The sequence below is a fragment of the Myxocyprinus asiaticus genome, chromosome 23 (genome assembly GCF_019703515.2).
Source record: "Myxocyprinus asiaticus isolate MX2 ecotype Aquarium Trade chromosome 23, UBuf_Myxa_2, whole genome shotgun sequence".
NCBI lineage: Eukaryota > Metazoa > Chordata > Actinopteri > Cypriniformes > Catostomidae > Myxocyprinus > Myxocyprinus asiaticus.
The window spans coordinates 40,998,547-41,024,413 of record NC_059366.1 but is presented as its reverse complement, the minus strand read 5'-3'; the positions used below and the strand labels follow the sequence as shown (position 1 = coordinate 41,024,413).

Here is a 25,867-nt window from a genome sequence, read left to right as displayed (position 1 = left end):
AGCTCAAGGTTGTTTTGACTGCACCAGACAGCCAGCTGTTCAACCTCCCTTCTGTATGCAGACTCATCATTATCTCGGATGAGGCCGATGACAGTGGTGTCATCTGCAAACTTCAGGAGCTTGACAGAGGGGTCCTTGGCGATGCAGTCATTGGTGTAGAGGGAGAAGAGTAGTGGGGAGAGCACACATCCCTGGGGGGCACCAGTGCTGATTGTACAGGTGCTGAAAGTGAGTTTCCCCTGTCTCACAAGCTGCTGCCTGTCCGTCAGAAAGCTGGTAATCCACTGACAGATAGACAAGGGAACAGAGAGTTGGTGTAATTTATTCTGGAGTATAGTTGGGATGATGATGTTGAAAGCCGAACCTGTAGTCATTAAGTCCTGTGATTTTTGGTTTCTTTGGGATGGGGATGATAGTGGAACGTTTGAAGCAGCATGGGACATCATACTGCTCCAGTGATCTATTGAAGATCTGTGTGAAGATGGGGATTAGCACAGGATCTAAGACATGCAGGTGAAATGCCATCTGGGCCCTTTGCTTTCCTTATCCTTTGTAGTCGAAAGACGTGGCTCACATCATCTTCACAGATCTTAAGTGCAGGTTGAGTAGCAGGAGGGGGGAGGAGGGGGGTTGCAGGACATGTTGGTGTTTGTGTGAAGTGAAGGTCAGAGTGGGTGTGGGGTGTGAGATTGGGCCTTTCAAATCTACAGTAGAACACATTCAGGTCGTCAGCCAGTTGTTGGTCCACCACAGGGTTGGGGGCAGGAGTCCTGTAATTCGTAAGTTGTTTCATGCCACTCCACACTGATGCAGGGTCATTAGCTGAAAACTTGTTTTCCAGCTTCTCAGAGTATCTTCTTTTAGCCACTCTGATTCCCTTATTCAGTGTGTTCCTGGCCTGATTGTACAAGACTTTATCCCCAACTCTGCATCTAAGCATCCTCGTTGGCCTGAAGAAGCTGCCTGAGTTCTGCTGTAAACCATGGTTTGTCGTTGTTAAATGTTAAATAAGTCCTAGTAGGAATGCACATATCCTCACAAAAACTGATATATGATGTAACAGTATCTGTGAACTCATCCAGATTGGTGTCTGCAGCCTCAAAAACACTCCAATCAGTACAGTCAAAGCGGGCTTGTAGTTCCAGCTCTGCTTCATTGGTCCATAACTTTACAGTCCTTAATACAGGCTTAGCAGATTTTAATTTCTATCTGTAGCTTGGAAGAAGATGAACCAGACAATGATCAGATAGTCCCAAAGCTGCTCTAGGGACAGAACGATATGCATCCTTTATTGTTGTGTAGCAATGATCCAGTATATTTCTGTCTCTGGTTGGGCATGTAATGTGCTGTTTGTATTTGGGCAGTTCACGTGTTAGGTTTGCTTTGTTAAAATCCCCAAGAATAATAATAACTGAGTCCGGGTATTGTTGTTCTGTGTCTGTGATTTGATCAGTCAGCTGTTGCAGCGCTGTGTTCAAACACGCGTTTGGCGCGATATACACACTCACCAGAATAAACGAGGAAAACTCCCGTGGTGAGTAGAAAGGCTTACAGTTAATAAAGAGCACTTCCAAATTAGGACATCACATCCTCTTTAACGTTGTTACAACTTTCATTGATGTAAAAGCATGTTCCACTGCCTCTCGTTTTCCCCGTTAACTCCGCGATGTGATCTGCTCTGAACAGCTGAAAGCCCGGCAGATGTAACGCGCTGTTCGGAATGGCTTCACTCGGCCAGGTTTCTGTGAAGCACAAGGCAGCAGAGTTTGAAAAGTCCTTGTTTGTGCAGGTGAGGAGGTGTAGTTCGTCCGTTTTGTTAGGGAGAGAGCGGAGATTTGCTAGATGAATGCTCAGCAGCGTTGTTCGAAAGCCGCGCTGACGGAGCCTGACCAGTGCGCCTGCTCGTCTCACTCGCCTGCGTCTCCTAGCGCGTTTAAACAACACAGCCACACCTCCGACTAGAATATCAAACAAAACGTCCGAATATTCAAAATCTGGGAAAATATTGACTGGTGTATGCTGTTGAATGTTCAGCAGTTCGTCTCTGGTAAAACTGACTGAAAAAAGATTACTAAACACAGGACAAACAAACAAAAATAACAAAACAATAGAAGCGCTCCACACCGAGGCGGCCATCCACGGCACCATCATGAGGTAATTTGTAAAACAGCATGTATTCTGTAATCTGTAGTGGAATATATTTCAAAGGTAATCCTATAAGTAAGTAGAAGTAAGACTATAACATCATTTTCCCTCCTCCCGTCAGGACAAACGCTTCACGCAGGTAAAATCAGTCTATCGTTTTATTTTACAGACAGTCTTCTCTACTTTTGCCTGAACCATTGGATTACAAATTTTTATTTACAAGCTTGACCATGCAACTTAATTGCTGCATGATTTTAAAAGCGTTCAACAATCTGTCATAATTTTATGCTCCACCCAAGTTTAAAGTAAACGGTTTAAATCAATGCCGAACAATTCAGCTTGGCACCTTGCTTTATACTTCAATATTTAAGTTTTTCTGTAGAATTGAATTACAAGTCATCAATAAAAACAAGTCGTTTTATTCACCACACTACTGCAAATGATGCTCTTATAGTATCTATTAAATCCAACTCTCAGGTACAAATTCCACTCCACTACGCTCAAGGGCCCTCCCATTCAAATCGCAGCAGGGGGTTTTCCCGTTCGAAAGCGCACAAGCTAACTTACGTTTATTTGTACTGTGGGCTCCCCATTCAAAATGCTCGGAGGACTCCCCCATTTGAAATGCTAGGAGGGCCCCTCCATTGTGTCTCAAGGGGGAGCCAGGTCAGTCTCGAGTGGCTCGGATTCACACCTCCGCTCAGACCGATCCATGGCAGACCCCTCCAACACAGTCTATTCTAGGGCTCTCCCATTCAGTCAGTAGCGGGATATCCCACCTGAACATAGCGTAAGCTATCCATGTTTATTTGTATCGTGGGCTCGCCCGTTCGCAGCCTGGTTGACTCCCCCATCGAATGCTGTGAGCACCCTTCCCGTTCAAATGCTGGTTGGGCTTGCTTGCTCGAGCGGCTGCTTGCACCGGCTGCTCGCACCGCCAGACAGGCCCATCCGTCGAACCAAGCCAGGAGGGAGACTTAAGATCAGCATTCTCGCCTCCATCCAGGGTGACCCTGCCCTTCAATGGGGGTGCCCCCCATGTTATGGCGTAACGATCCCTCCTGCGCACAACAGCTCTCTGTGAGCTCATTTCTCTGCGGTCGATACCGCCACTGTCCCTTCAGTGTTTCAACTGCATTCCCTCTCCAATCTCTCCCTATCTGCTGTGAGCGCCCTTCCGGTTCGAACTCTGGTAGGGCTTGCTTGCTCGAGCAGTCGCCAAATTTCCCACGGGGATCGCACTGTTCGTCGCATGAGCCCGTCCATCGAACCAAGCCAGGAGGGAGACTTAAGGTCGGCCTGGGCGGTCAGGTTTCTCGCCTCCGTCCAGGGTGACCCTGCCCTTCTATCCTACATCTCCCAGTTTCCTATCCCCCGACACGGACCCTAGCGCGAGGCTGCCTCCGCTAGTAGCCCAGCTTAATTCTGTATTCTTCGGCACACCTGCCCATCACTCACATGATAGATAAGCGACCCCTACCCCCCCTACTTGTTCGTTTCCAGTTCATCTTTTGGGGGATAAGAGATTCCGTATAAATCACATCATCTCCTTTTAAATCCAAGGCTCCGTAGCCAAAGACTCACTGTCCTTCTTATAAGCTTCTTTTGGGGGGTATTCGAGCTCGCGTCAAGATCCGAGCCTCAAGCCCTTCGCCCCGGACAGCGTGCCACACATGTTTACACTATCCTTAATACAGGATTTCATTAACTGTGAACTACTGAAATGTAGTTTTATTAACAAAGTTCGGGAAAAGCAAGTTCATTTAATCCGACCAATCACACAGCCAGAGTAAGAGTATATAAACAGCTGCTTACCTCTACGTAGCACTGAGAGTTTCCGGCATCCCACCACCTACCCATCTCCTTACTATACCATCAATACTAATTCAGTCCGGGGGGGTATTCGAGCTTGGGTCAAGTCTCGAGCCTCGTGCCTTTCGCCCCAGACAGCGAGCCACACATTTACACTATACTTAATACAGGATTACATTAACTGCGAATTACTGAAATAAATGAGGGAGTGACCAGTAAATTTGTCATCTTTAGGTATTTTTATTATATTTATATAATATCGTATTTTATAATATTGTATACAAATTTTAGTTATCTCTTTAAGTTAATTTGTTTTCCTTTTTTATGACATCAAAATACCAAAAAAAAACATTTTTCAAAACATGTCTCAAAACCCCTCCATTCTGACTATATATATATACTTGCTTAGCTGCATGCATATGTGAGCTCATAAAGCTTATTGTTGTTGCCACAATGTAACATCATAATCTTTTCATCTTTGTACCATCAGATCTTTTTTTCTGATTTCTTTCCTCGGATGAAGTAGAAAATCCCATGATTAAACATTTAAAAGTGTATGTCACAATAATACCTGCTTGTATTTTGTAAGCACAGATGCATTCTCAGCTGATCTCTGCAAGACAACTCATTGTAAGTGCATTACATTTACATGTTATTAATAGAAACGGACAGCAACTTCTAAAAAAAGAATTAAACTGTATGAATTAGGGCATGGTAATTATCTCAAAGACACCATCCTCGTTGTGGATTAAGAACAGTGTATTTTAGTTGTGTCGTTAAAATGCTCCCACCAAGGAGCTTGTGCAGCAGCTATGGTGGCATCATCTGACCCTGTCCAGAGATAATCATGACGTAGACATCAGGGTTAAGCCTCTTAGGAGAAGCCAAGGAGCTCATCGAGCTGCTTCCTTGCTGTACACTCTGGCATGGGGTTAACCTGTGGTCTTCACCTGAAGCAGGGCCACTGTTGTGTTCAAGCTCCTGAGGTTGGAAGTATAATTTTCAAAGAAAGAAGAACCACAACAACAAGCTCTCAGGACAGATGAGCATTTGGTTGAAGAATAAAGATTTATTTATCTGAATTGAGTTGGGGGACTCACCAGTTTAGTTCTTTCTACAGATGTGGCCCTGACTACTGGGTCAAAGGGAGATCATCACTCATCATCTATCTTGGATATTCAGTCTATTGAGGCGAGTAAGACTACTTCCTAAAACACCAAGTTTGTTTGTGTAGACTAAGTGGTAAGAAATATTGCTTCTGGTCTGGCAACCATAAAATCAGCTCACAGGACAAGTGAGCATATGGTTGAAGATTGAGGATTTGTTAATCCAAAGATCAGAAGGTTTCTCAGCAGTTTGGCTCTTTTTGCAGATGTGGCCCTAACCATTGGTCAAAGGTGTTTCTGGGAGATCATCGGTCATCGTTTAACTTGGATGTTCTATCTATTGAGGGTATTAAGACTACTTTCTAAATCGGCAAGTTTGTGTGGACTAAGTGTGGACCACAACCATGCCTTCTCTTCCCACTCTGAATAGCCTGGGGAAGATATGTGGCTCGGGACGCAGTCAACAGGTGGACCGCACCCGGATCAAACGCAGGAACTCCGTCAAACGCATGTCAATCATAGAGGATGGTCATGTGGCGGAGGTGCTGTACCTCATCCCAAAACAGTCCATGATGCAGCAGCTGCCGTACATTAATCCTAATGACTACTACTTGAGTGAGAGCCTGGCACCCGGTATGAACAGTTTTGGATGATTTTGAAGGGTTAAACTTTATATAAGAATTATTCTTCAAACCATCACACGTTAAAGGAATAGTTCACCCAAAAATGAAAACTCTCATCACTTACCCTCATACCATCCTAGATGTGTGCGCCTTTCTGTCTTCTGTGGAACACAAACAATGATTTTTAGAAAATGATTTCAGCTCTTTTGGTCCATTCAATGCAAGTGAATGGTTGCCAGAACTTTGAAGCTCTAAAAAGCACATAAAGGTAGCATAAAAGTAATCCATATGACTCCAGTGGTTAAATCCGTGTCTTTAGAAGCTATATTATATGTGTTGGTGAGAAAAAGATCAATGTTTCAGTCCTTTTCTTTTTTCTATAAATACTCCTCCCTGCCCAATAGGTGGTGATTTGCACAATAAAGAATGTTGAAGTGAAAGTGAACATTTATAGCAAAAAAGGACTTAATTATTGATCTGTTTCTCACCAACACCTATCATATTTCTTCTGAAGACATGGGTTTAACCACTGGAGTCGTATGGATTACTTTTATGCAGCCTTTATGTGCTTTTTGGAGTTTCAAAGTTCTGGCCATAACTCACTTACATTGAATGGACCAACAGAGCTGAGAATTTTCATTTTTGGGTGAACTATACCTTTAATACACTACAGTTAGAGTATCATTTATTTTGTGTGTAATTTAGGTCCAATTTTAGGATCCAAAATTTATACAGAAGATCAATTGAGCATGGTAAATTGTAAAATTTGATTATATATTTTTAAAGTTCACCAGAAATACAAATTGTCTTAGTCACATCTATCATAGTTATAACATCTGTTATAGTTAAAAGTAATTTAACGTTGGAAAACATATTTTGCTGCTTTCTGTTGCGTTCCATCTAGCTGTTTTGAATGCAAGAATATGTCCTGTGTAAATGGACCCTTACACTCTTCTTTAGTTGCCTTTTTTTCTCCTATGAAGATTTTATCTTGCTTTAAAAGATGTTTGATGTTGGGATGACCATTTTTATTCCCTCATGAGTGGTGCTTTGAGTTTCCATTGAGTGTAAGTGGGCTAAAGCAGATTATGAAAGTGAAAAGGGATTACACGCTGTCAGTAGGATGGAATTATTAATTAAGTATGCTAATCAAGAGCTATTGCTTGTCTGTGTCAAGAAACATGCTGACACATAAAACTTTTTGTGTGTTAATTTGAAGTGGAAAGAGCATTATGCAATATACTGTATATGTATCAGTACACAGATGGCAAATTGGCTGTTACATCATTTTCACTTATCATTTTATGTAATTTTTAATGTCTAAAAGGATGAACGAGGCAACCAAAAACAACTTTACTCTAGTATTATACGGAAACATTAAGCAAATCCAGCTTGTCTGATTTCTCCCATCCACAGCCTGCCAAAGACAAAGTTTGCAGATTTCCTGAGATTTGCTTGGAACTGTTGTTTGGTAAAATATTTTCAGTTGAATCAAATCACTGTGGACTGTGGAAAAGGAGTATAATTTTATGTTTTGTTTTTTATGTTGAAGGGAGGCATTTTTTTTACATAAAAAGTCCAATCACTTTTTTTTAATCAACATCAATATTTTAGGCTAAAGTTTACCAGACTGATGATCGCACTGTGATTTTGGATGTTCTGCTGAAATCGGTCTGTGCTTAGCAAAATTAGAATCACTGCCCCTAGTGGCTGAAACTGTAAATGTTGTTGAGCGAAAGGGCATGTGTGAGCTCCAGTTTCCTGGAGGTGAAATGTTCACAGAGTGGCGCCAAAAGCGAGTTGTATTTTTAGTTGTTAATGATGTAATACAGTAAACAGGAATGCATATTTTATTAAATCTACACCCTTACCCAAACCCCAAACCTAAACCTAACCATCAGTGGAGTAAAAATGTAATTTTAAAGCGAATTTGTAACCACCTAATAACGCTAATCATTGTTTACATGAATGTCATACTTCCTGGTTTCCATGGGACCAGAACCCATGTCTCGGCAGTTGCTCGCAATCAGTATCACCACAGGGAAAGGTGAATTGATGCAAAAATATCTAACAGGGATACTACTAATTCGGCAAAATGGGGTAAACTTCAGGGTACATGAACATTTGGAAGCAGCTTGTCTATTTCCCATGAAAGTGTCTATTAGGTACTGTAACTGGTCAGTTTTTCACCATCTTGCCTAGTTCATTTTAAAGGTACACTACAGGATTATTTAGATTTCACCTCATTTTTGTAGGCTTACCAGAGTGACTCGGGGTAAGGCTAGAATGTAGTTTTGAACACCTTTTTTAGAAAAATAAAGAAATGAGAACCTCTGTACTTTACCTTTAAACAATCGTGTGGTGTGACAAATGCATTTTTAAAAGTAAAAAAAAATAATATGAGCAAACATAAATATGAAGCTGTGTCAAGTTAAAGGCAGTTTAACTTGAAAACACCTCTTAAGAACCCGCGATGTGTTCCATTTCAGTGCGCTCTGTCTAGCGGGCATGGAACACGAGGATGCTTCCTGTGCGAACGGCCCCTACCAGCATATTGCTAGATTAATTTTCAAATTGCATTATCCCCATCCTTTCGTTCCAGAATTTATAGATCCACTTGGCCAAGTCAGATGAGCTCATTTCCTTACATTACTTTGAATAATATAAAGGCTTTTACAGAGATATTTGAGTAGAGGAAAGAGATGCAGAAAGTCTGGAGTCTTGCAGTGGTTTTAATGGAAAAAATTATGGGATGACAAACCCTTGAGTGCACTTGTGTCAATAATGATGAGTCATAATTATTTAACAGTACAAGTGCTTTTTCACAGTGATTCAAACAAACTGTCCATACAAGACAAACCTGTGTGATCGGTCAGGATACCTCAGGAGAAGACGTCACGGCTTGTCTGTTTCATCACAGAAGACCGACATGTTTAGTTATTTTGTGACCAGCCAAATATGTAAAGCACATGATTTTGTGGTGTAGAAGAACTTTTCAGTTCAACTGTTAAGTTGGAAATTGCAGCTTTAAAGCTGGTTTCTTGTCTTTATACTGTGCAGTGAGGACTTTATACAAATGATTCTTTGATAATATGACAGGAAATGAGCCAGGGACACTTAAAGCTGCACTCAATATGTATTTTTATTTTTTGCTGATTTCTAAACATTTTAAACCGAAATAAATAATAAAAAAAAAAATATATGAAGAATTCTTAGAGAAATAAAATGCTTTATTTTACATAGATCATATGACCAGCCAACCATTACTCATTTGATCTCAATTCCTTGAAATTCCTTCAATTCCTCGCAAAATAATAATAATAATAAAAATAAATAATTCACTATTTTCACAAGTAAGTGATACATTTTCATACCCTTAATACTGTCACAACAAATCATCAAAAATGCTGTTTTTTTTTTTTCAAACATTTCAGGATATTTCCAATTGACTTTTCGATTTCGGTTTTCGATAAATGACTAGCTCTTCTACAAGTGTGATCAGTTTGGTGTTTTGTACTAAGAGTTTTTGAAAATGTACCACTTACTGGTGAAAATAGTACCAAAGCAATTAAAAAAACTGTTATCATGCTGATTGCGAATAGTGAATTTTTTACAATGGCAATACAATTGCAGTCGGTGACTAAGAATGTCTGTTTTTGCATGATGTTGCATCTACGCTGCTAGGTGTCAGTGCAATATAAACACAAATTTGACTAAATACTCCTTTAAAGAAATATTCTGAGTTCAATACAAGGTAAGCTGAATCAAAGTCTTTCTAGCAAGCCAGTCCACTGTCCGCCATCTTTGGATCACACTCAGGAGGCTATTTCAAGTCACGACAGTGCAGCTCCTATCTACTTGAATGGAGAAAGACCAAAATCTCAAACACGGTTGGTCAAGATTACGATCAAAAAACATATTTCAAATCAGCAATAAAATCTGTCAATATTGGTAACATAAGTTGTGATTCTTTACCTCATATTACGCTAAAAAACTACATTTTCCCGGCTTGTGTAGCTAATGCATATGTGCATTCTAGAGTTGATTGACAGGTGATGTCTGTGTCTAAAAGGTGATTGGCTCTGTAAAATGTAAGGCGGGACTTCCTTTCTACATCCTTTGACCAATTTCTCCCATTAATTTTAATAGAAGTGGCCCATCTCTGCTAAATAATCTCTGGCTGAATCGACAGCATTTGTGGCATAATGTTGATTACCACAAAAAAGAATTTCGACTCGTCCCTCCTTTTCTTTAAAGGCAGAAATCAAGTTTACAGTAAAGACACTTACAATGAAAGTGGATGGGGCCAATTGAGGGTTTAAAGTCGTTTAAATTGTTGTTTTACGGTTGTTGTAGGGTTCTAGGGTTTACAGTGTTGCGTCGTCATGGCAAAAAAGTTGTAAAATTGGATATAACTTTACACAGAAAAGGTTAGTAAGCGATTTAATAACACTATAATCATGTTAACACTAAATATGTCTTTTGGCTGTACTTTTGAAACAGTATTTTAACATTTACAGATTGGCCCCAATCACTTCCATTGAAAGTGGCTCACTGAAACCAAAATTTTTGCTTTTTAAAAGAAAAGGAAGGACAAATTGAAACAAAATGTTTGTTATAAATCAACATTATGCCACAATTGCTGTCATTTGAGCTTAACTTGTATTGAACCCGGCCAGAATATTCCTTTAAGGAGGAATTCACTAAGAATGAATTGAGTCCACTGATAGCGTTGTTTATTTGCACACACTGTCTGCATTGTTTTAGCACACAAATCACTTAAGGAATTATGCCAATCAGGAAAAAGAAGATGACAGAAAGAGAGCGTTTCTGTCTGACTCTTTTTGTTGCTTTTGACCGAGTCAAGGGATGTCACATAAACCGGTATTATTTCTCAGGACATTTTTCAGTGATATCTGTCAGGTTTTAAGCACTTTTAAGATTTATTTTTAATATTTAGATTTAAGATGTAGATTTTATATTTCACTTTTGATATTTTAACCATTTATGTTAACCATTTTTTAAATTATTGTTCGAGCTAAATCTAGCCAAATTGGCCAGTTACTCTCTACAGTATGCGTCCGTGCGTGTAATAGATTCTGCTTATATCACATGGCAATTCTGGTAATTTCCACACTGCAGAGAGAGATGTGTGAGTCTTTGGATTAATGAGACAATAAAGGGGGATGGGACAGAGCAAGAGGGTGGTAGAAGAGGAGGAGGAGGAGACAGAGGGGGTACAGGGGAGCAGGCACACACTGGACTGCCTCTGTTATTTAGGAGACAATCTGTCTTTTTACTCTCTCATTCATGTCACTCATTTTCACCTCTCTTATCCATACATATTCATTTACTGGATTTGTAGTTCAGCTTTTTGGATACTGTATTTCTCATCACACTGGATACAACTCCACAAGGACTGATTATTGAGTCACCTTCAAATATCACTGATGGTCATGGTTAAGAAGAAAGGTAATTAAGTGTGTTTGTGACCGGGTGTGTGGTCGGGTGTTTTGGTGAAAGTTATTGATCCATAATTTTCTCTCAGAGTAAATAGTCCATTATGACCTTGGAGAACAGTCACTTTCATATCTTTCAAGAAGTTTAGCAGAACCTGATCCTTTGTTTCTAATCCAAGAATTTAAACACAAATCTTGCTTCCCACAATTCACATAGAGCAAGAGAAATGAAAGATTTGTTCGTTAATATATGCTGTTCTTTCAGCGTGGTACTTTACCTCCAGAGTTGCTTGTTTGATCGGATATTTGAGGTGATATATGTGTCTGTAATTTGTTCTCCCTCTGTCAGACATGGAATAACAATCTTTGCTTGAGTTCAGGTTGCACCATGATTGGATGTAGCTGCTGTGCGTAATCTGATAATTTGAATCACAGAATCTGTTAAATAAGAGAAAGCCTTTTCTAAGCCATGTTGTGCTGCAGTCTGACCCCTCAGGTGCACAAGTTATTGGAATAAAGGTCTTCTCCATTATCCTGTCATTGGTTTTGTTCCGGCAGTGTTGCAGTTTTAAATGGGACGCAGACCCGTGAGGTAGATACGGGCAGCCTGCAGCCGTAACCATAGCAACGCTCGCAGGAAGGTACAGTCCATTGTTGTGTCTCGCCTTGCTTGCAGTGGTTTCTATCAGTTTTAGGGTGTCTCTTTAAAGAGGTCTCATCCCCACTGCAGTTCATCTGCAGAGATGCAGAATTAAAGCATCTTTCACTCAAAAGAGTGTGAATGGAACATTTATTACTTTTTTTTCATGTGCCTTTTGAGCAAAAATTCAATTAGAGTTAAACAAAAAAGTTATTGTTGTATATTGTGATTTAGTTCACCCAAAAATTTAAATTCTCTCATCAATTACACCTTCATGCCATCATAGAAGTGTATGACTTTCTTCTGCAGAACACAAATGAAGATTTTTAGAAGAATATCTCAGCTCTGTTGGTCCATTCAGTGCAAGTGAATAGTGACCAGAACTTTGAAGCTCCAAAAAGCACATAAAGACAGCAAAAAGCTGAAAAAGCAAAAACCACAGCAACTCCAGTGGTTAAATCCATGTCTTTAAAAGCAATATAATAGGTGTGGGTGAGAAACAGATCAGTATTTAGGTATTGTTTTTTTTTGTTTTTTTACAATAAATGTCTAATTTCACCAGACCTCCTAAGCGCTCTCTTATCTCTAAGAGTTTTTTTTGTTGGAAATTCGCATTCTGCGTGCATGTTGCCACCTACTGAGCAGGGAGGAAAATGTATAATTAAAAAAAAGACTTTAATATTGATCTGTTTCTCACCCACATCTATCATTTCACTTTTGAAGACATGGATTTAACCACTGGAGTCATATGGATTACTTTTATGCAGTCTTTATATGCTTTTTGGACCTTTAAAGTTCTGGCCACCATTCACTTGAATTGAATGGACCTACAGAGCTACAATATCCTTCAAAAAACCTTTCTGTTCAGCAGAAGAAGGAAACTCACAGACATCTTGGATGGCATTAGGGTGAGTAAATAAAAAAATGAGAACTATTCCTAGTTCAGCCAAATTGAAAATTCTGTCATTATTTATTCACTCTCATGATGTCCCAACCCTGTTTGACTTTCTTCTGCTGAGCACAAAAATACATGTTAGGCAGTATGTTAGAGACTGACAGCCCCAGTCACCATTCACTTACATTGTATGGGAAAGTGCATGAACATTCTCTTCTTTTTGTTGTCCTCTTTCAAAAAAGTAAGTCATAGCAGGTTTGGAACTATATGAGGGTTAGTAAATGATGCCAGAATGTATTTATTTATTTATTTATTTTAGGGTGAACCATCACTTTAACTATTCTGCAATTTGTTGTAATATCCTTGTAGACTTTCACTATTGATTTATTTGATGATATAATATAAGCTTTTTTCCTCTTTACACTATTAAAACAGTTGGTTTTTTTAACCATATAAATTGTTTATTAAAATAGTCACAAAATTAAAGGTACTTTGAAACTATGCAATATTATGATACTATGGTTTTTGGTTGTTCCATAGAAACATCAAAATAAGTGAGCTGGAAAAGCTCCTACAAAGTACTGTAGAGATACCATGGTACTGTGATGATATCAGATGGTAATTCCATGGTACTGTTTGATTATCATATTCACATATAAAGGATATATCTCCCACTTTGTTTTGCTTTTGAAAGCAATATTTAATTCTCACAAACGTAATGATTAGTATCAGTTCCATCAGTGTCAATCAGGTCCTTCTTTAACATACATGTACTTTATATGTGTCCATTGTTATGGTGTTTTTGTGCTCTTAGTGATGCTGATGTAATGCTGGCCTCCCAGAGCCCGAGGTTAACTGTTCTGACCAGCACACTTAAACTCGTTGTGACACATTGTGCTTAACATAAATATGTTCTAGTTAGGAGGAAGTGTCTGCAAATCTTTAAAAGGAGTTTGAAATAATTTAAAACAAGTTTATCAAACCCAAATCATGCAAGTGTTTGAGACAAAGTGTCATATAATTTTTTTCAATTGTAACTCTTACAGTTTTCTCCTTGCGAACAAATATGAAAATCATATAGGCTTGCACTGGAAGATGGACTTGAGCAATATCTATAGTCTTGACGATGGGCCCTTTTGACTTTTGCTTGTAAGCAACCACCCAAAACACCCTTGCAACTTCATAGTAATGCCCTGATAACCTTTGTGGCTTTGCATCTTTGACTCTTGCATGGGCAAGCACCACTTTCACATGTAAGAAAATATATAGAATCTATATATAGAGTCGTCAACAGTTTTGGTTGGTTTATTTTCACCATAACTGTTACCCCTTTAATGATTTTAATGTTAAGCACTTCTACGTCTATGACAGTTAACAGTTCCACAAATACAGAATATATTCAGAGGATAATTAATTTTAGCTCTGATAGTGAGAGATATGGCTCCGTTCCGTCTTTCCAGTGCTTTGTTTAGGCTGGGACAGAGGATGGAGGGGGCATGGAGAGGGGGCAGGGGAAAAGAGACTGCTCATAAATATTTATGGTGTCGGCATGAAAGTTCTGTGTCTGCCCCATGAGGTCTGTTCGATCCAACACACGCATACGCATGGAAGCACACGCATGCAGCCTTCCCTGTGATGTTGATTCAATAGAGCAGGGATTAGCTTTGTTTGATATGCAACACTCCGGGACAGAAGGACTTACTCCTGGATTAGTGAAGACACAGCTGAGTGATGGAGTGTGTATCTTTAGAGATGCCTCATTAACTCAGTGTGCGCCCCTCTGTTGTGTATATGATACAAGAATTTGTGTATAAGTTGTGTATATGATATGAGAAAGTTTCTCCATTTGCAGCTTTATTAGTGCTAGAAATGCACTTTAATGGAATAGGTCAAACAAAAATTACAATTCTGTCATTATTTATTCACCATCATGTGGAGTTCCACACTCGTCTGTTGCTGTTTTTAATATTGGATCTGAAAAAGAAAATTTTTAGCACAGCTGTTTTCTTTACAATGTGACATTGTGACATTTTTCAACCCCTCCCCTCCAACTACCTGACTACATTTTGGTATATAGGAGGCCACTTTCATGATCCATTCAATACCCAATGGGTAAAATTGAGTTCTGTTCTACACACATTTTGTTCTTGTTTAATATTCCGTTTCACTTGAAAGCGTGTTATATTGCGGAAGTAAAATGGATTGCTAATGCTATTTCATGTTGACTTCAAAATGCTGCTGTGTTATTTGTACTAATTGAACTGCATTCAATAAATACAAGTTTGATTTTCTTGCACGAGCCAAAAATGGCCATAATGTGTTAAACATGCAGTGCTTCTTTACTTTCAAATCTGTAATCTCATAATTACGCCATACTTATGTGGGTATTGGAACGTACCATGATATAATATAAGCCTCTTTTTGTGTCTATACAGTGGCCCATACACAGGAAACGCAACACCAGACGGAGAAGCCTTTGATACGCTGTGCTAAATGCGGAGAGGTTTGCAAGGGAGAGGTGTTACGAGTGCAGGCCAAACACTTCCACATCAAATGCTTCACATGCAAAGGTGAGTGAATGAATATATGCACATATGGAGCTTGTGTTCCTGTTACATATAGAAGAGACTCATTAGCAGTGCCATGAAACCTAATGCTTATTGCTGTACTGGCATCTCTACTGCAAATTAGAATAATAAAATACTCTATATATGGAATATATATATATATATATATATATATATATATATACAGGTGCATCTCAATAAATTAGAATGTCGTGGAAAAGTTCATTTATTTCAGTAATTCAACTCAAATTGTGAAACTCGTGTATTAAATAAATTCAGTGCACACAGACTGAAGTAGTTTAAGTCTTTGGTTCTTTTAATTGTGATGATTTTGGCTCACAAATAACAAAAACCCACCAATTCACTATCTCAAAAAATTAGAATACATCATAAGACCAATAAAAAAAAAAACATTTTTAGTGAATTGTTGGCCTTCTGGAAAGTATGTTCAATACTTGGTAGGGGCTCCTTTTGCTTTAATTACTGCCTCAATTCGGCGTGGCATGGAGGTGATCAGTTTGTCGCGCTGCTGAGGTGGTATGGAAGCCCAGGTTTCTTTGACAGTGGCCTTCAGCTCATCTGCATTTTTTGGTCTCTTGTTTCTCATTTTCCTCTTGACAATACCCCAAAGATTCTCTATGGGGTTCAGGTCAGGTGAGTTTGCTGGCCAGTCAAGCACACCAACACCATGGTCATTTAACCAACTTTTGGTGCTTTTGGCAGTGTGGGCAGGTGCCAAATCCTGCTGGAAAATGAAATCAGCATCTTTAAAAAGCTGGTCAGCAGAAGGAAGCATGAAGTGCTCCAAAATTTCTTGGTAAATGGGTGCAGTGACTTTGGTTTTCAAAAAACACAATGGACCAACACCAGCAGATGACATTGCACCCCAGATCATCACAGACTGTGGAAACTTAACACTGGACTTCAAGCAACTTGGGCTATGAGCTTCTCCACCCTTCCTCCAGACTCTAGGACCTTGGTTTCCAAATGAAATACAAAACTTGCTCTCATCTGAAAAGAGGACTTTGGAACACTGGGCAACAGTCCAGTTCTTCTTCTCCTTAGCCCAGGTAAGACGCCTCTGACGTTGTCTGTGGTTCAGGAGTGGCTTAACAAAAGGAATACGACAACTGTAGCCAAATTCCTTGACATGTCTGTGTGTGGTGGCTCTTGATGCCTTGACCCCAGCCTCAGTCCATTCCTTGTGAAGTTCACCCAAATTCTTGAATCAATTTTGCTTGACAATCATAAGGCTGCGGTTCTCTCGGTTGGTTGTGCATCTTTTTCTTCCACACTTTTTCCTTCCACTCGACTTTCTGTTAACATGCTTGGATACAGCACTCTGTGAACAGCCAGCTTCTTTGGCAATGAATGTTTGTGGCTTACCCTCCTTGTGAAGGGTGTCAATGTTCGTCTTCTGGACAACTGTCAGATCAGCAGTCTTCCCCATGATTGTGTAGCCTAGTGAACCAAACTGAGAGACCATTTTGAAGGCTCAGGAAACCTTTGCAGGTGTTTTGGGTTGATTAGCTGATTGGCATGTCACCATATTCTAATTTTTTGAGATAGTGAATTGGTGGGTTTTTGTTAAATGTGAGCCAAAATCATCACAATTAAAAGAACCAAAGACTTAAACTACTTCAGTCTGTGTGCATTGAATTTATTTAATACACGAGTTTCACAATTTGAGTTGAATTACTGAAATAAATGAACTTTTCCACGACATTCTAATTTATTGAGATGCACCTGTATATATATATATATATATATATATATATATATATATATATATATATATATATATATATATATATATATATATATATATATATATATGGAATATTCAGAGACATAGTTTATTAGATTGTAAAAAAAGAGAGATATATCCTGTGCTTTCCCTCTTATCTGTCTGTTTTATTGCCTTTGAACTGAGAGTAAATTAAGCTGTTGTAACCTTCCCACCTACCTACCTGTTTATAGACCGAATGAACAAACTACAGAACGAACTAACTAACGAACAAACTACCTACAGAATGAACTACCTACCGGATGAATTAGCTACCAAACAAACTACCTACCTACCAAACTACTTACCTATTAAACGAACTACCTGCCAAACAAACTACCTACCGAACGAACTACCTACCTACCTACCAAACTACTGAACAAACTACCCAACGAACAAACAAATGAACGAAAAAACTAACAAAAGAACTACTTACCAAACTACCTACCTACCTACTAAACTACCGGACTACCGAACTACCGAATCTCACAAAAACACATTTCACCTCAAAACAAAAGAAAAAAATAAGGAATTTATTTATTATAAAGATAATTAAATCTTTTCAAAAATTCAACCATTTTGTGACTTAGTTGTCATGACAATTAAGCACATGTTTTACTTTTAAGTTTCGTTGTAATTTTCATTATTCTCATTTACTTTATTCTCACAGATTTAAAAAAAAAAGCAGCATAATTAAAGGCAGTACAACAAGTGACTTAAATCTCCTCCCTGAGTCTCACATGACTCATCTCCCCCGCTGGAATTCAGGCTGACCGTGTAATTGTTAAGGTTGTTAAAGATAAATTCCATCTTGACTTACTTAGCTTGTGTTTCTCAGAATCTACATCAATAAGTCTTTAGAATCAACCCCATCCACATGTGTTTGTTGTCTATATAGCATGAACTCTATAGGGACAGACGAGATCACGTATAGCAGGTCACCATTTGAATGACACTGGTTAGAAGACTGGATTTTGACAACTTCCACAAAGCAACGTTTTGTTCAGTTATAGAATAAAATAGAAGTTATACTGTAGTGTAACTGTAGTTTCATAGGCATTCAAGCATGTCAGTAAGTTTTTGTTTTGCCTTTTTATTTTGAGAATTGAATCGATTATCAAAATCAACCGTCCGTCATGTTAGACAGTAAAGGGTTAATCAAATATTTTCTAGCCAGAGCATTTGTGTTATGATCTTGTACATTATTTACTGCTACAATTGTATTTGATGGTTTTATAAATAACAGGCATCATTGTTCATATCAAGAATTAATTTCTTTTCATTGAAATTATGTTGTAATATTTAACGTGGGTGGCATGCTGTGTGTGTTTTATATGGTTAGGAAACAATTTGCATTCAAAAGGTTATATATGCTCCTTAAAATCAGTTTCAAGAAGCAAATATTGTCTATTGAAGTGATAGTTCACCCAAAATGACAATTATGTCATAATTCACTCACTCTCATGTTGTTCCAAAGCCATACAGCTTTCTTTCTTAAATGGAACACAAAAGGAGATGTGAGACAGAATGTTAGCCTCAGTCACCATTAACTTTCAGTGTATGTAAAGTCGCAATGGAAGGGAATGGTGACTGAGACTAAAATACAGCCTAGCATCTTTTTTTATTTTTCATAGCAGAAAAAAAGTCATAGGGTTTTTGAACTACATGGGGGTGACTACTATACCTTTAATAATAATAATGAGAAAAAAAAGTGACACTGTGACCTGATGTTTTGTAAGCCCACCAAATCCATCTTCTGTTAAGAAAACACTCAAGATTACACAGGCTATTTTGTCGATAATACTTGGCTCATGCGATGGGGATCCGGATATAATAGAATTCTTCAGTACGTTAAGAAGTAAATCCTGTCATGCCTGAGCTGCGATCCAGTTAACCCAGAATCTCTCACTCTCTGTCCTGCTGTACCGCTTCAATCGGAGACAGCAGAATTACAATGTAAGATCTGGTCAGTAGCTGACTGACAAGTGTGGCTAATGACAATCATATAATGGCGTATTCATGCACTGGATATCTGAGATGAACTAATGGAAGAAGCCTCATCCTTTTATATTGTCCAGAAACGTAGACATTTTTTGGACAGTTACCTAAGTAAGATGTGTTTTAAGCATTGAATTGCAAAACAAACAGCAGCTTAGCATCGAGAATCAAGATTGATGAAGGTCGCTGTTTATATATATATAAATATATATATATATATATATATATATATATATATATATATATATATATATAATTTTTATATTATATTAATATATTAAATAGTTGTGGCAGGGAAACTGGAAGCACACAATAAAGTTTACAATAGACAGTATGTGTATTAAATAGGCTAAGTATAAAGAGATGAAGAGAGCTGCAGGCTATGTTAAATAGTTTACCTAAAAATGAAAATTCTGTCATAATCAGACAAGGTTTTTAAGGTGAATGTAAGATGGAGGTTTTAATGAGTAAATCTTACCTCTCTAACCTAAAACTTTAACATAAACCTAACCAATAGTGTCCTAAAAGCAAATGAGAGGCGAACAAAACATCCTTACCATATACCTAAACCTGATAGTGTCCTAAAAGCAAATATGACATAATCCGAAGCAACCATTTCATTTTTTGTTGTTTCTATTACACTTTGGTCTCACGTGTCAGCATGCGTGTTTGGTTAGGCTCGAACCTTGGTCTTCCGAGGTCTTCTACTCTATCAGGTGAGCTACCGCTCAAGCTAATCATGAAGGAATAAGTGTGTAAATGTAGCTGGGTATCTGTAATATAAGTTAAAATGTGTCATTTTTCAAATAAAAGTTTCACTATTACATAACAGTGTGAAAGAGAGCGAGAAATAAGTGTTTATAAAGTCATAATCAGCTGTTGTACTCGTGATTTGTGTGAAAGTAAATAAAACGCACAGTTGTTGTTGCGCCTCTAGTGTTGTAATGTACAATGCGGCACATAAAACTCAGTTCAGTGTTGCCAACTAGCTTCAATGGAAAGTAGCTAAAGCCTGCTCGAAAAGTCGCTAAATGTTGCTAGATGACGTCATACGCTAATTAGCATATTAGTGACGTCATCGTGTCTCATTTGCATTTTGCATAGTGCCCGCCCTTTACATGTGTTTGCTTGTCTGTGCTTACCGTACATACTGTAATACCCTATTAATTCCCTATATCTATCAATCACTCAGAGAGAAAGTTAGAAGCGACAGAAACTTTCTTATCTTTTCTTTCACACAGCACTCAGCCATAACAAACCACTATGTGCATATTTACAAAAATTCATTATTTTATTGTCTAAGTAAGTGTCTGAATTCAGAGAGTTCAGAAACAGGAATGAACAACAGTCTAAAAATCTCTTGTGATTAAGTGCATGAAAAGAATAAAAATAAACGGTCAAATTAAAGTCTTTAAATTTAAAACAAAAGGGAGCAAACAATACAGATTCGTGATTGGTCCTTGACAATGCTGTTTGCACATATGCAGCTCATTCACATCTATGTCAGCTGCTGTGCGGTCAACTGATTGTGCTGTTCCGTCTTCTCGCTTGCTCACCTCTCTCTCTCTGTCAGTCTCACTGAACAGAGTAGACGCAGAGAGAGGTGTGCCTCGGAGTCCGGGCAGGAAAGCAAGACCTCGTGCTCGCGGGGCAGTACTGGCGACTTTCTTCTACAGAAGGTAGCTAAGGTTTGTCCAAAAAGTCACTAGATTTATCGCTAGGTGCTTTTTTGAATAAAAGTCGCTAAAGAGGTCTGAAAAGTCGCTAAATCTAGCGACAACGTCGATAAGTTGGCAACACTGACTCAGTTTGCAAAAATGTACACTGCAAAAAATTTCTGTAATTTTAATGGTAAAAGACTGTAAAAATGCTACAGTAAAAAAATTTTAATTGGTTAACGGGTAGTTACCTAAAATATACGGTAAAAAATGCTAATATTGCTAATATATTTAAAAATACAATACATTAAATTTTACAGTAAAATGTTGTAAAAAAAAAATTATGATTTTACCTTATAATGAATGGTAAAAATTAATATTATGTTTAACAAGAGAGTACATGTACTTTTTACGGTAAATTATTGTTAAAATTACAGTAAAAAAAATACAATAAAAAATAATCAGCTGTTCCCAGAATTCCCTGTGTGACCCATCACATTTCATTATATTTTATGGGAATAGTTATGTTTCTTCGTATTTTTAATATCAGTTGTCTACATTGGGTTGTTCTGTGTTATATTTGATGTAGTTTAGTTAATGTTTATTTAATTATTTTAACTTCACATGTGTTACCCTGATGGTGTTAATTGTATTTGTGAGTGACACTGAGCTCTGTCTCTGCATGTTTATTGGGCATTGCCCTTGTAAAGGACACTATTGATGAATTTCATGTTATCATGTGCCTTTCATATGGTGATTAACAATACATTATAAAGTGAAAAGCAGATTTTTACAGTTTCAGAAGGTTAAAGTATTAAGTTTATATCATTTAATAATATAAACGTAATGCACCGTAAAATATACAGGCATCAAAATTACATACCATTAAGCCTGAAGTGTGATTACCGTATTTTTTATGGTGAAATTCTGGCTACCACAGCTGCCAGTTTGTTACCATAAATTTAACAGGATTTTTTTTTTTTTTTACAATGTAGTTACAGTATGTTCATGCCATGAGACTAGTTTGCTTTTTATATAATGCCTGTTATTTGTAAAATGTCAGGACTGCAGTAAAGGTGTACACATCAACAGTGCCTTATTCCTCAGACAGGGCAGAGTTGATGCAATTCTCTTTGACCTCACTGGTCCATTAATACATCACAGACAGAGACTCAAACATAGGGAGAGAGACAGAAATAGAGGAACTTAGCAGCTCTATGTTAGGCCAGGGATTTACCTGAAAAAAAGTCTCACCAGTATTATAAACAGGGTATAAACAGTAAATGGCTCTGTTACAAAATGAAGTGATCAGCCTTGCTGTCTACTGCCTACATAAGCAGGTGCCTTTTAAGGCAGTATGCTAACCTCAGTAATTCTGGAACCTCATAAGTATGACTTTCTTTCTTCTGTGGAACACAAAATGAAAATCGTTCTGGTCTACCTCACTTTAAAGCTTAAAAAAGACACAAAAGTATCATAAAAGTAGTCGATGCAACTTGTGCATCATATTCCGAACAATCACAAACATTTTAAATTTTTTTATTATTTTTGACATTTTTAAATTAAATGTATTTCTGTTAATACATTTTATTCTAGGAAGGACACGTGTGATGCTGCATTAGATTTAGATGAGAACGAGGTATCCTTAGTAGATAGAAAATGCTTTTGGACTAACTGTCACGTTAGGAGACGTGCTGTCTAGGTTGGCAGCTCACTAGATTTTGGAGCAGAGCTTATGAATTGCAAATACACAAGCTGACAATGAATGTTATTTGAAAATATGCTGCACAAATGTTACAACTGAATTTGAACATGACCTGTAGTGCTCTGAGCAGTTAACCAGAGTGTGTGAGGAACATCACTGTAAAGCGCTTTGAGAATAATCCACTTTGTGTTGGCCACCTTCAAGGATTATGTCATTCTTACTGTAAGTCTGTGTAATAATAATCACCATAATTGTTCGAGAGTAACACACAGCCAAATAGATCATTATGTTATGTCATGGATAGTCAACATTTTTTTTATTTCATTTTTTTTATATATATTTAGTTAATTTTGATAATTCTTAAACTGGTTAAAGGAATATTCCGGGTTCAATGCAAGTAAAGCTCAGCTGACAGCATTTATGGCATAATGTTGATTTCCACAAAAAATAATTTCGACTCGTCCCAAAAATTTAGGTTACAGTGAGAATGGACGATGGAAGTGAATGTGGCCAATTTAGAGCTAATGAATTCTTTTGTGTCTGACTCGTTCAGAGATGAAAGTCTTTTTGTAAGAAATGTGTCAGAGGATGTTATTACCAAGTTGATTATTTATTCATTTATGCATCAGATCAAATTATTCAGTGCTATATTTTACATTTTCAAAAAAGAAACTGTCAAGTGCATGTCATGATGGTTATTGTTGTGGAATTGGTGTGTTCTCTTTCATAGGTACTCTATGAACTATTGTTCATTCCTATGAGATTGATGTGTTTATTGATAAACTTCATGATATTGGGCTAGCTACATATTTTGGTAACACTTTACAATAAGGTTCTATTAGCTAATGCATTAGTTATCATGAACTAACTATGAACAATATATTTTAACAGCATTTATTAATCTTGACTTTTCTTCTTGTTAGTTCGAAATGCATTAACTAATGTTAACATATACAGCTTTTCATTTTAAAGATGTTTTAGTATATGATGAAATTAACATTAACCAAGATTAATAAGTGTTGAGTTTTACTCACTCTTATTGTGAAGTGTTAACCATATTTTTAAATTGTGTGCTACATACAGTACATATTAACAGCACATGTGTCTCTCTTTGCAATCTGCAAGATGTTTTGCAAACATTTTACATGTTAAAGGTGTGTTAAATGTGCACTAAGTAACTTTTTCCATGTAAAAAAGTTTAACCTGTAAAAAAGATGAATACTACTTTTGACAAATGTGTTTAAAATTATGTTTTTAGACTGCAACCTGAACAGCTCTAACCTGCTAGTTTAGCTTTGCATGCAAACACTGTTACACCGAAAAAAATAAATATAAAAATTGGAGTGGGGTTAACTTAAAAAAAATTAACAATTAAAAAATAAACAATTTTCGTTGTAGAAATTGCTTGTAAATTTATCAGACTAGATTTTCAAGTAAAGGCTACACACAATTCTTGGTGGCTTTTATTAGAAATTCTCAAGTAAAGTTTAACTTGCAATACTCTGTTTCGAGTAAATTTTACTCTTTGTTTTTTGCATTTTACTTAAATAGTTTAGCACTGAATTAAGCCATGCTTTTAGAAATTTACTAGAATTTCAATGCGTTTTTAATGTACGTAGTCATGTACCATATAACTCATGGAAGCCTTCCACAGAGAAGCTTAATGCATGCTGTGTAGTTTATTAGACAACATCACCTTGCTTAAACAGCAATAGAAACAAGATCCAGAGTTGTACACGATTTTGTACCTCAACACTTGGTGCACAAAACATGATGACGGTAACAATCAACAGATCATTTTTCTGATCATGAACGGGTAATTTTTAATACAAAATTTACTTCAGACTTGACAAAACAAGAAGTTCCTAAGCATAATGATAAAATAAACAATAAAATGTAAAATGTAATCCCATGCAAGCTCATTAGTTATTCAATGTGCCTGGTGCATGCTGGTAACACCAGCTTCGGAAATATACTTATTTAATTTACCTGTGAAATTTACTGAAATTAGCAAATAAATATGACAAGGTTTTCTACTTTAGAATTGGTGCATGATGATGCATTGTAAAGATAACAAACAATCATAAATAATATTTACTTATAAGCTAAAATATAATTTTTTCATGTTTGAATTGAGTAGAAATTGAGAATTTACTTAATATTTTCAAGTTCACGCTTCTACAAATGTATTCAATGTAGAAAGTACTTCATCTTTTCTGCTATCTATACCTTACCTCAAAATATAAATTTTTTTCAGTGTACCGGCATTCTGGAAGCTTCTTCAATGTGCGCATATGTTGTGTGCATGTCTGTTTACATTTCGATGTCAAAACCAGAGAAAAACCTGATAATCTTAAATGTCATGTAAACACGTTTCTTCTGTTGTTGGATTTTTAGAATGGCCTGATTGATGATGGTTATCAGTGTACTTTTGTGCATGTAAACACACTCATTGTCCGCAAATGGCCTCTGTAGGAGTTCCCCAGTGCATAAACTCATTTTATCGGAGTAGATCTCATTGAAATGTGGCTGAGAGAAGCTATGTGGAGTTACATAACAGCACTGCAGAGCTGCCTGCATATGTACACACTCTACACATCTATTATAGTGCCACTCTCTCTCTCTCTCTAAATCTCACATACTGCATGAGTCACGACCAGGGTTCGTCCAACGGGCAACCACAGTGAGGTGCAGAAAGCTGTGAAAGGGGGTTACCTATCAGTATTGTTTGTGCGTATGTGTTTTATACCAGTGATTCACAACTCGTGTACCAAAATTGTACCAAAAAAGCACCAAAATAGTTTTCTGTGCAAAAATAGTCAAAAAAACGTTTTAAGATTTACGCATTTCAAATTCATAACAAAATTCCATCAAATTTAATTGATGAGTAATCTTTAACAAAATAATAAAAAAAACTAAATTTAGTTAAAAATTACAGTTACTTTTGAATTTTGTTATGAAATTGAACAGCGTAAATCTTACAAATAGGCTATGTTTTTAAGGTAAACAAAAATGTCCTTAAATTAAACTCTGATCAAATGTAGTAATCTTAATAAATTAAATAATATTAATAGTAATTAAAAAAGAATGATTAAATAAGTAAAATACAGCCAGTATGTAACTGCATAATAACAAATCAAATCATGTTTATCCTTCTTGCAAGTGAACCTGTTTACGGTAATGTAATCTGGTTTTTATTTTCTTTTTCCTTGTTTTGTTCATCATTTTTAAGGATGAGGGCATGTCACAATCTGTCCCTGTTGGCATCTGCCTAATTTCGGTAGAACCCTGCTGAAAAAAAAGAAGAAGAAAAAATTACATTCAAAGGGTTTCCACTGCAAATAACATTACGAACCATCAGCTGATAACCCCTATTCATGTTATTATTTATTTGCATATAGCATTGTTTCTCAGAACAGACCTACAACCCATTTTGGGGTTTTAAACATCCAGACAAATGTTCTAACATGACT

General features: G+C 37.2%; 1 protein-coding gene across 5 annotated transcripts in view; it reads left to right on the top strand.

Moving 5' to 3' along the window:
• The window catches only part of LOC127413532 (actin-binding LIM protein 1-like), a 65,542-nt gene that overhangs the window by 6,424 nt on the left and 33,251 nt on the right, over window positions 1-25,867 (top strand). For 4 of the 5 annotated variants that reach the window (XM_051650757.1, XM_051650754.1, XM_051650752.1 and 1 more), the window contains exon 2: window positions 15,116-15,250. In XM_051650757.1, the coding sequence (XP_051506717.1) occupies window positions 15,116-15,250 (135 nt within the window). Of the gene's footprint in view, window positions 1-10,959; window positions 11,159-15,115; window positions 15,251-25,867 lie in introns of those variants that run through there. The other variant, XM_051650755.1, reaches the window with a different exon arrangement.